The sequence below is a fragment of the Sinohyriopsis cumingii genome, chromosome 13 (assembly GCF_028554795.1).
Source record: "Sinohyriopsis cumingii isolate HCF-2022 chromosome 13, ASM2855479v2, whole genome shotgun sequence".
Taxonomy (NCBI): domain Eukaryota; kingdom Metazoa; phylum Mollusca; class Bivalvia; order Unionida; family Unionidae; genus Sinohyriopsis; species Sinohyriopsis cumingii.
The window spans coordinates 29,467,254-29,479,874 of record NC_142973.1 but is presented as its reverse complement, the minus strand read 5'-3'; the positions used below and the strand labels follow the sequence as shown (position 1 = coordinate 29,479,874).

At 32.4% G+C, this 12,621-nt stretch overlaps 1 protein-coding gene across 2 annotated transcripts in view; it reads left to right on the top strand.

Moving 5' to 3' along the window:
• LOC149785120 (uncharacterized) overlaps positions 1-12,621 on the top strand; it is a 279,057-nt gene that overhangs the window by 151,232 nt on the left and 115,204 nt on the right. For both annotated transcript variants that reach the window (XM_089978887.1, XM_089978886.1), the window contains exons 27-30: positions 35-152; positions 2,034-2,242; positions 7,192-7,456; positions 9,017-9,106. In XM_089978887.1, the coding sequence (XP_089835013.1) occupies positions 35-152; positions 2,034-2,242; positions 7,192-7,456; positions 9,017-9,106 (682 nt within the window). The remainder of the gene's footprint in view (positions 1-34; positions 153-2,033; positions 2,243-7,191; positions 7,457-9,016; positions 9,107-12,621) is intronic.

Genomic DNA, 12,621 nt, shown 5'->3' with positions numbered 1-12,621 from the left:
TATCAAGAATTATTTCCCATGGTTGTAATTCTAGGTGCTGAGAATTTGACAGTAACAGCGGTATCAGATCATAAACTGAGGTTAACATGGGATCAACCTCAGGCTTTGTTCTTTAATGGTTCAGCAGCAAGTGATGTCTTTGTGGGTCCATGGTATGTATGACACATGTTAAACAGATTGGGGGAATTTATTCCCCTCAAGCCAATGGCATACAGTCTCCTTCAAGTTACAAGTAATAGTTATAGGCCTTTTTATTTAGTTCTGTTGGCTTTTGGCCATGAAAAAGCGAGTCTAGTTATTTAATGAGGCATAACTAAAGTTTTAAATCCTTAGAGGAAATGATTATATTCAGGGTGGTTATCTGTAGAATTATTTCAGTTGAAAATGCTAATAAAAGGTGATTGTTTGAATATTTTCTATAAAAATTATTGCAAGATTTTTAATCAGTTCTGAGTTAAGAGATCAAGATGAGAAGAAAAAAGTTTAAAGTTCATATTATATGCTTTTAGTGGGATTTTGGTGTTGGCTTATGATCATATAAAAAAACATGATTATTAATATTTCAAATTTTGTTTTAATCCCTTTGACCTTGCTTTGTGTATTTTACACAATTTATTTTAATCTATTTGACCCTGTTTAATGTATTTCCTTAACCACTTAAGCCATCAGTATCCTCAGTACTTTGATTTGACTTGTCATGTAGCTATAACATCTGTTGAAATCATATCATTGCATAAATATTTTATATCATGCTGTAATATAACACTGAGTAGTTTTACACAGAAACATCATTGAGTGATGCAAAGTCATTACAATGATATGATGAGCAGAATCTGAAACTCATGTTTATGAAATTCGTTGAATAGGACAGTATGGAGCTAGATACAGGCAGATCATGGCATATGTTATTCAGCTTATATAATCTAATATCTACATTATGGCATATGTTATTCAGCTTATATAATCTAATATCTAGATCATGGCATATGTTATTCAGCTTATATAATCTAATATCTAGATCATGGCATATGTTATTCAGCTTATATAATCTAATATCTAGATCATGGCATATGTTATTCAGCTTATATAATCTAATATCTAGAAAAATGTCTTACCATAGGGGTACCATCTGTACTCATTTGTAGGTTGAGTCAAACTGCAAACAACAAAGGTCATGATCTGCCATAGCATAATGCACCTACAGATAAGGGTCTATATTATTTGTTATACTGATTACTCCTAACAAACTGCACGGACCCAGATCTGCCATTCATTATGGGACAGCAGATCTGGGTCTGTGCAGTTTGCAGTTGGACTTGTCTTATAAGAAAGTATATACAGAATATCAGTTTATGAACACACTTTGTGGTGTCATTTTTTTAAATGTCATCAATGCATATATTGTAACAAGCAAATTGTACAAGACATTTTATGTTCTGCAGTGTTTTTGCTAAAGTATAATGCAAGTGGGTGGGTGAGGAAAAGAATCTTCTTCATGTGTTTAGACAGAATATGAAAATCAATTCAGTAAGAACCGTACTCAGAAAGCCTCATTTCGGACAAAAATCATGACATCTCGACTTTGATTTTTCTGACCTGCTCACATGCATGGTGAAAGTTCTGTGTATATATATATATATATATATATATATATATATATATATATATATATATATATATATATATATATATATATATATATATATATATATAATAAACACAATTGACCTGATCAGACACACATGTACTCATAGAAACCAGACCAGTAAATAATGTCATGGTCTTCTTCAAACTCGATGGACAAACAGCATGTATTGTACTGTCAGGCAGAGATGAAGTTCTTATGTCATAAAACAAAACTTGACTGGGGACCAAGATGACCATCCTGAGATAACTACATCAAGGCAATCAGACCAACATAAGAAAAGCAAGAATTACAGCGCTGTTATATTTCTGTCACATGAGTGAGAACATTTTAACAGGGACATCTTCATTCATTTTATGGTTGACTTAATTTTCATTACATTTTTCAGGACATATTTACCAACCTGCGTTTCATCTACTGCTGCAGTTCTGACTGGAAGTGTTACTGATAACTCAAACACGTCATCCTTCAACTTCAGCTTCGATGCCGTGGATGGCGTCATTGCTGGGACAACCTATGAATGTTCTGTGCAGTTGAATGTTGATGGATACACCAGTGCCAAAAGCATTCCAGTTACAGTTACAACTCCAGACTCATGTGAGTGATTACCTTTGTATCATTACATGACTTTATTCTCACTGCTTGGGGTGGAAGGCTGTAATCTCCATCCATCTCCATACATGATAAAGATGTATTAGTGTTCACATGACCTATGCATCATCTCAGGGGTGCCCTAGGGTATGAAAAATTTGCTGAAATGATGTAATAGTGTTTAGTTGACATAAGTGTCATCTTGTGGGGTCCCTTAAGGTAAAAACGGTTTAATGAAATGATGTACTTCACATGATCTATGTGTCATCCCGTGGGGTCCCTTAGGGTTTAAAGAAATGATGTAAGAGTGTTATGTATATTTAATTTACATTGTTTGTTAGTTATTTTATTATTTTATATATTTCATTACATGCTATTGTAATGTAACATTGTATGTTGGACTTGACCTTGTCCAAAATTGAGTTCATCTCTGCTTGACCTGAATTTACCTTTATTAAATTTTAGTCTTTAAGAAACTTATACATAGCTAACTTATTATCTATGTGTATGGGTTTAAAATCAGAATTGTTATTAATAGAAGTAAATATGTTTATTTGGGCTTAAGTCTAGTTTTGGAATTTCCTGAGTGTATTTGACATAATCCAGGTTCTGGTTTTTAATAATAACAAATACATTTAAGGGAAAATTAATTTGTGCATTAAGTTCTAGCACAATCAAGTTGTATTATACGTTGTGTCCATTATTATTTTGGGCTGGAATCTATTTTCTTCAAATTATTGAATTAAAGTGTTTATTTCACTGAAAATACAAAAGTGCTTTAATAAAAATTTTGGATAGAGACATTCACTGGAATTTATAGTGAATTCAAACCTTGAATTATAATACTGTGATTCAGCAAAAGACTGTTGGCACACCAACACTCTATGAGCTATGACAGACACATCATCACCTTCATTTTTGGATTTAATTTGGACTTCTGCTGAATTTTATTCAGGACTTTAAATTATTAAGACTTCAGTCTGTAATTCTAGGATTATTTGGGATTTAATTCATAATACCATAAGTTCCTTTTTATTAAATTTTTACATTGTATTCTTGTGAAATAAAAGCTTGTTGATTTTCACTCTTTTTTATTGCTTATTTTAAGAGCATAGACTTGTAACAGAAAATTGTGGGCTCATTCAGGATATGAATTACTCTAAACTATTTTAGAAAATTTTTGTTTTGAAATTTAATTTCACCTTGTTTTAGAATTTTCTAAGTCCCAGGCATTATTTCACATCTTTATTTTAAATTCTACCCAGGAACAGTTAGACTTCTTGAAAAAGGATGAATTACTTCATCTTGCCAGAAAATATGATCTTTCTGAGGCAAAGGCTTCTTTAATGAAACAAGAAATAACAAATATTTTGGTCCAGTATTTGGTGGAAAAGAATGTTTTGGATAAAAGTGCTTTGGATTTGATTGGTAAGTCTGCATCTGACTCTAATTACAATTTATGGAATTGAAATTAAAATACAAGAATGAAATCCAGTTAAGAAAGCTTGAGCTTCAAGAAAGACAAATGCACAAAGAGGAAAGAATGAGGAAAATGCAGTTACAAAAAGAGGAGAGAGAGAGAGAGAGAGAGAGAGAGAGATAAATGCAGTTGCAGAAGAAGAAAAACAAATGCAGATGTAGAAAGAGGAAAAAAAAAACAAATGCAAATGCAACTAGAGAAAGAGGAGAGAGAGATGGATGCAGTTACAGAAAGAGGAAAAACAAATGCAATACAGAGAGAAAAAGAAAAGGAATAAATAGAATATCAATTTAGATTAAATGAATTAGAACTGGCAAGTGAAAAGCACAAATCCACCTTACACACTAATTCAAATTTTATTTTACTAAGAATATTAGGTTATTACCCCCATTTAGAGAAAGTAGATAAATATTTTCCTCATTGTGAAAAATATTACTGAAAATTTTAAATTGCCAAGAGAAGATTGGACTCTATTACTACAAAGTGCACTTTTTGGCAAGCCTGAGACATCTACACTTCTTTCTCAGTACAGCAAAGTGCTGACTATAATCTGGCTAAGGAATGCATTTTGAAGGGTTATGAGTTGGTTCCAGAGGCTTATCAACAAAAGTTCAGGAATGATAAAAAATGGAACTGGACAAACTCGTTGAATTTTCAAGATAAAAAGAGCAGTTATTTGATAGGTGGTGTTTAGCCAAGAAAGTAGATCAAGATTACAAAAATCTCAGACAACTTGCATTACCATATTTACTGTATATATTTGGACAAGATAAAATGCAGAATTTTTCCTGTCACAGAACTTATAGTGAAACTTTTTTCACCTAGGTCATATGTCCCAAGACTTAAGAAACAAATAAATTTGTGTTGAATTTGCACGCACACCCCACCGCACATTGCAATAAAATTGCTAAACAAAATGCTTATTTGATAATAAAATGAAAGAAACTAACCTTGTATTGTTATAACTTACTCCTCTTTTTGTTATCATGAGCATTAAAGAATAAAATATATCCATGAACTCTGTATATATAGTGTATGCATTCATACTGTAGCATGTTTCGCTTATGACCAATAATGCACAACACATTGTTCATTGATGGGAAAATAGAGAAACAAATCATGTTTGGTTGTACTCAAACTAAGATTTTAATATATTATTTGACTGAAAACTGGATTCAACAAAATTGCAAATGAGTGTGAAATAATCAATTCATTGCTCATAGGCATCTGTCATTCATGCATGGCATGGTGTTAGGTGCACCAAGATTGAATTATATTCAGGTCAACTATATGACAGTATCTTGTAAATAAAAATCATCATTTGAAAATACATTTACTTGAGTGCAAATGACAATCTTTTCACTAGCATGGGTTACAAAAAGTATTTTTGAAGCAAGTTATTGCTGTGTATACTGTTTACCTGCAAACATCAATGCCCATTTGTATTAATTATAACTACAGATGCCAAGCAGATAGAAGCTTGAGTGGTGAATAAACACAACTGGCAGTGAGCAGTAAACTCAGTGTTTGAACTTACTAATGGGACATCAAAGACAAAGGTTATTTTTTTATTACAAAGCAAGCTGACCTCTGAGGATGATTTTGGATACTTTTAAGCTGATCTTTTTTTTAAAAAGGATATCAATGCAAAGGTTATTTTATTACAAAGCAAGCTGACCTCTGAAGCCTACTTTGGATGCTTTTAAGTGTGCTGATTTATTTTCTTCTCTTGAATATACAAGTCAGTCACAATATGGAAGCTAACTTTGGTTCCATTTTACTGATATTCACTGGAATTTTGAAAATAAATTTAAAAAATGGAACAGTTTTTAAAGAGACATAGCGTAGTGCTTCCTGAATGGACATCAATGACCCAGCAATGACCAGAAGATATGGAGAACAAAATCACTTGATGAATTCATGAAGGCCAGAATAGAAGAAGATGATTTCATTGACAATATGATCATTAACATGGATGGAATTCATGTGCACTTTGGTCTCATTCCTTGATGGACTGATGATAATATGGGGGTTAAAAGTGTGAGAATTAACATGACTGGTGCAGATGAAATAAAAATCTGACTTCTGTCACTGCAGTTTCCACTTAAGGAGATCAGTTGCCTCCAATGATAATTTTTCACAGCATGAGATTGCTAAAAAAAACAATATTCATGCACCAAAAGAATGGATCATACATGTGCAGGAGAAGGGTTATATTGATGAGATGACACTGCAGTGGATTAAAGAGTTTTATCTCAAGTACACAGTTTCATATATTTTCAAATAAAATTTCAGTTGGAGTACATTTTCCAACATGTAATTTTCAAATGATTTAAAAGGTGTCCCACAACTTATGACTCAAAGAAAAAAAATGATGTGTCCCAGAACATACAGTGCACAAAAGATTACTTTCTTAATTTATGGTGTCCTAACAAATACAGTGTTCCAATATATATGGTAAATAAGGGAGTTGAGGAGCTCAAGAACTGTGTCCATTGTGACGTTAAGACTTATCTTAATGAGCATAAGGTTGAAACTTTGGAAAATGCTGCTCATACTGCTGATAAGTATTCCTTAGCTCATAAAGTTTCTTTTGTCTGTAAGTCTTTCACTCACCAGTCTTCTGGTAAAAAAGAATTTCAGCCTAATACAAGCCTTTTAAAATCTCAATCTGGCACAACTTTTAGTAATCAAATTTCTGATAAGATTGATCAGAAGTCCTTATGTCTTCCTACGTGTACCTATTGCAAGAAAAAAGGACAGGTCATTTCTGATTGCAGCAAATTAAAAAATAGGCATCAGAATCAAGACAGACCTATTCCAAATGCTCTTATTTCTGAGAGTTCAAGGTCATGGTCAGGTATTGAAAGCAATACATTTGTTGGGTCTAATAAATCCCAGTCTGATTTTATTATGGAGAATTATGAACCATTCAATGTTTAAGGGTTCTATATCATTCTTGGGTGATCCAGCCAATCCTATCCCTATTAAAATTTCAAGGGACATAGGAACTTCTCAGTCTTTTTTATCAGGTACTTTGTCTTTTTTTGAGAAGTCCTTTCCTAATGAGAGTGTTATTCAGGGAGTAGAGTGTGACTTTGTTAATGTTCCTTTCCATTGTGTAAATTTGTCATCAGACTTAGTCTCAGGACCTGTGACAGCTGGAACAGTGTATTCTTTACCTATTGAGGGTATCCATTTATTATTAGGCAACAACTTAGCTGGAGATAAGGTTGTAGTTAATCCACTTGTAACTGACAAGCCTTGTTTGGATCAGAAATTTGATCCTATTGAAAAAGGGATCAATAAGACTTATCACAAGGTCTTTACACTAGTAATAAGCTATAGATTCCTGCTTACTCTATGATTTTCATAACCATAATTTCTCACAAAATAAATACTTTAAATAATTTCAAGGAAGAAAACAAAGTGATATAAAGTTTAGCTAACTATTTTGTGTGTGTTTTTTTTTTAGCAATATCAAATGCATCTATTGGTACATCTGATCTGGAACTCAAGATCACCTACTATGACTTCAGCAATGTGCACCCTGACTTTGATGGTACAGGGTTATCCCTCTCCACCCCAACCTACATTCCCAGCCCCTATGGGGCATGGCTAGCCATTTCAAAGTCACCCACTTTTGACACATTCTCAGACTGGTATAGGAATGTACCCGGGACAAACTATGTGAAAGAATTCACCATTGTTTTGGCTGCACAGACTGGTACTCTTAAGAGGTAATTAAATAGAAATTTTATTGATAAATCAAGAATAAATCATAAATGTTTCTGATTAATTTTAATTGCTAAATGTTAAATGCCATACTATTTTGTTCATTGAAAATGTTAAAGACTTGAAACTATAGCAGTTATATCATGGTATTTTTCATATTGAGTCCACTATTTGTAATAAAATCTGTGGTTATTTTAAAAACTTACTTTATTTCTTGCATAAAGCACATAGAATACATATATCACAAGCCCTTTGTGACTATGTAGTGACAAAATTTCTTTAACCATGGGACAAGATACATAAGAAAAAGAATTTATCTAAAACCAGGTTCAGATACAAAATACACAGATATTTGTTACTTTATCTGTAAGATCAGTTGAAACAAATGACTTATAAATGGTTTCCATGTTGTTGTTTTTTGTAGACCTTGATTACAAAATCACATGAGTTATGAAGATTCGATTAAATTATCAGGATGAAATGTAAAAGATTTTTTCAGTGATGTAGCTCAGGATAAGTTGTATATTTACATATTGTATGCAGGCAAATTTGTTAAAACTGCATAAATAAATTATTTAATACATTTAAAATGAAACAAAATAATCTGATTTGAAGCATTTAAGAAAAAGTTGTCATTGTATATATTGCTTGTTCTGTAAGCACAGTACATCTTTTATGAAGTCTGATTCAATCAATGTAAACTGTGCTATCAGTACAAGTTTATGATCTAAGTGTTTGTTTGAAATAATAGTGTTTGAACGCTTGTTCAGACAGAGCTGTATAATCAAGTACACCTTGAATTAGTCTTGATCATGAAGCTGTTTGACACATTTAGAAAGGAATCATTAATATTTAGATAATGAAGGCACATTTTTGGAATAGTAATTTTGTGTTTTGTGATGCTCAAAATACCCAGTCAGATATGTAAAAAGTGCCGTTTCAACACTGGGAATAAAATACCAAATACTAATTTAGATCTCTGCACATTATCAAGTACACTGGCATGGAATATAACAAAGCTAATCTATAGAAGACACCACATATTATGTCTATTATGAACAGGTGTCCTTTACATGGGGTCCTCCTGTATAATGTAACCTGTCTATATTGGATACTCAAGAGATGGCACAATTTTGTCCAGTATGGACAAAGTATCATTTGTTTAGAGGGATAAATGGTGGGCAAAGTTTTAAAAAGGGAGCTTTATGAATTTTTTTATAAGCAGTTGTATTTTGTTTGGAAGTATCTGCTAAGTTGGGTTTCATTGTATTGATATTTTGGTCATATCTACTTCATTGTAAGGTCAGTTATAAAATGAGCTGGTTTTGAGGTATTATGGTACATGTATCGTAGATATGAAAGATAAAGGAGTTTTTCTGATTACCAGCATTATTTGTTATTATCTGTTTTATACAAAGATCAGTTGTAAAATAAGCTTGATTTTAAGGTATTGTTATTTTTATAATATATCTGAAAGATAACAAAGAGTTTTGCTGATTACCAGCTTTATTTGTTATGAGTCCATATCATTCTATAATTGCATTCTTTTTGTTGTTTCAACACAGGTACTGGTCCAATGCATTTTTCCCAGTGGATGGTCAGGGCTATGGAGCTCAGTACCAAGCAGACTGCAGTGGGACTTTCCATAACTTTGGGTAAAGATGCATAACCAATGGTCACTGATATGTCGGGGTTTAAATTCTTCAGATTTTATTTATATTATGCTAGGTCCAAGCTAGTATAAGTTAATAATGGAAATGACAGAGGAGGGATATAAGTTTAGTTTTTGTTTGCCTAACATAAGATAATGCAATGTATGTTATGTTGTCCAACCATACATGTGTTTTTTCTCCAATTTGGTTTTCATACAGTACTATCCACCATAAACAGGTACCAACTTTTGGATGGCTTGCCCTTGGATTATATTAGAATCCTATTAGTTTTGAGGTGCAAAGGTCAAGGTCAATGTGACTGAAAAACAAAAAAATGGTTACTGCCCAATAACTCAAGTTGTCCATCATCCATAGTAACCAAACTTTGTTTTGCACTTGAGGTTAAATGATTAAAGGTCATGATTGTTTGAAATGAAAGAAAAATGCTTCCACACAATAACTAGAGTTCTCTACCAACAACAGTTACAAAACTGTATGGATGACATGCTATTGGCATAAAGAAGTCTGTCAATTATGGGGTAGAAAGAGCAAGGTCAAGGTTTTTGTGAATGAATAGAGAAAAATGGCTTTGGCATAATAACATATTTTCACATCACAAACTTGTACCAAACTTTATGGATGGCTTGCGCTTGTAGTAAGAAAAAAACCTGTTGGTTTTGGGGTCAGTAGATTAAAGGTCATGGTCATGTGATTGAAAGAAGACAAATGGTGTCTCCACAAAAATTTTGAGTTCTTGACCATGTACCTTCACCAAAGTTAGTGGATGACTTGATGTTTGGATAAGAGAGAAGCCTGAAGGAAAATAATGATTTTTGCATAATAATATTTGTTCTAGACAATTTATTTTGACCAAAGCTTCTGGATGGTTTGCACTTACAGTAGGAAAGACACCTATTGATTTTATGTAGAATTTAAAAGTGTTAGCATCTCATTTAAAAAATTTAGCTTCTGTTTTACAATGTAAAGCATGACTTGTCATGGCATGCATAAAATCAGGGCTTATGTAACAGACATGATAGAGTAATTATATAACATATGTAATGACACTGTAACAGACATGACACATAATAATTACATAGCATCTGTTATGACACAATAACAGACATGATACATAGTAATAATATAACATATATAATGACACTAGCAAAATGTTTAAGTGATTTCATGTATCCACAGATTGACTTTTGCCACTAAGATATCTTCAGGATTGGTATAAGAAAGTAATAAATAATGAAGAGGTGAATATAGATTTGTTTGTATGTTATGTTAACTTATGACCTGTATGCAGAATAAATGCATATCATATCTGTCAAGTCATTGGCACAACAATCGATTTTAAACTGCCAAATGTGCAGACAAAATCACAATTTACGAAACACAAGAAGGGGGAGGAATGGAGAATTATCAAACACCATTCAAATATAATCTCCATTGAAAGAATATCCTAATATGAGAATCACTTTGGATCTTAATAATGCCTTCAACAAGCATAGAACATTTTTTATTGCAAAATGTATTCAGTAGAATGCACAGTTGCTGCTGTTGAAAGAACACCCTATTGGGACCTAGTTAAATGTACAAGGGAAGTAACTGTATTGGTTCAGGAACACAGTTGATGAAAATCACTTATCCAGAAAAAGGAAGATCACAGTTGGAATTGATATCTGGTAATAGTATTAGATTTTTGGCATTTCTTTTCTAAAAATTAAAATCACTAAGATAAAAACACACCAGGCATTTAGGTATTTTTAATAAAGTAATAATTACAAGAATGACAAGATAAAAACATATGGGATATAGAGGTTTTGAATGAGAGAGAGATTTCACCCCTTGTTTATACCATTTATCTCCATGTTCGTTACTTTCCCTGTCTAGCTGAAGCTTTTGACAAAGTGAAAAGAATAATAATATAGTAAATAGAAGTTATACAAAATATGTACTATACTTCATTTTCAGAGATAAACTTTTATATATAAATATTCACTATATTTATGTCCGTGTAAATTCTATTTTGTTTAAACTCGATAAGTGATCATTTGGGAATCATGCTGTGTTGTTTTCTCTGCAAGTAAAATGACGTTCACCTTTCCACCAATGTCAGTAAGTGCATGTACACCTCTTTTAGTGAGGTGACATTTGGTTTGATCTTTGCTTGTTGTAAGGCATTGTTGTTACATTGATTCAAAATTTGATCCTTCTGTTGGCAAGTACAAAGGTGTCACTTGTTAAGAAACTCACATGAGTAGCACCCAGTTTTACACTGTATCTTATATGTTAACATTTAAATGAAACAAAGAAAGATTGAAAATATATACCTATCATCACATATCCCAAAAAACTAAATCAAATAAATATGTTGATCAGTAAACAGCATTATTTCCCTTAGAGTCAGACTTTGGAAAAATAGGGGAATATAATGTGGAGAAGATCCAGATGAATTAAGCATAGAATAACCAGAAAAAAGGTCAATATCTGAAACACTTGCAATAATGCTAGATCATATATGAAAACAAGAAATAAGAGAGGTCAAAGGACTGATCCTTGCAGAAGACAGGCTTTGATACTTTATGTTTGTGATGTACTTCTGTGCACACATGCTATGGCTTTGTTGTAGATAAGAGGCTATAATGGCTGGTTGTCGAGAAACTTGTAGCATTTAAATTTTGACAGTAATATGGAATGATTGACAAAATCAAATGCCTTTTTAAAATCCAAGTAAACAATTCCAGTTAGGTTTCCCTTGTTCATTTGCTGAACCATACAGTTGTTATTTTAGTTAGAGCTGTTTGACAGGAGTGAGTAGTTATGTAAGATGTGGACTTACCAATTGCATGATGAGTTTGGTTTCAAGATAAACTACACAAAATGTCAGTGAGATATGTTTGTTTTCGTAATGCTATAAAATGGCAAATTTTAGTGCAAAACTAAATTGAGGTGACAAAGATAGATTTCTTATTACTAAAATTTCATCTCCCCCAACCCCTTTTACATCCAGACCTATACATTTATACAGTTACCAATATTTTGCACTATATGGAAGTTTGGTACATAACACGGTTGGCTCTAAGTGTTATAGCAAGGTAATACGTGTTTTATAGAAATACCAGTGCCATACACTGTTAGTTAAGGAAGTGAATGTTGGACATAAAGATGCCCTTGGGTCTTTAATGTCTTTTTTCAAAGTCTTATAATTAATTCTTCTTAGAATTACCTAAAAGTGCAATAGTGTTTTAGCACACATTGTATCCAGACCAACCACCTAACTGAGAGAGTTTTAGATATGAAAGGAAGGGTTTTTAACATATGTGGATTAGAAAATAAATGTGACAGCCAAATTTGTTGGGTTCAACCTCAAAGTTTGATCCTTGACTGCTTAGAAAGAGGAAAAAGAATCCACTCATTGTGTAATATCTAATAGTCATGTTGTACATCATTTAACATGAATATTGGAGGTACGTGTTACATGGAAGAGTAACATGTATGTAACATGTATATTG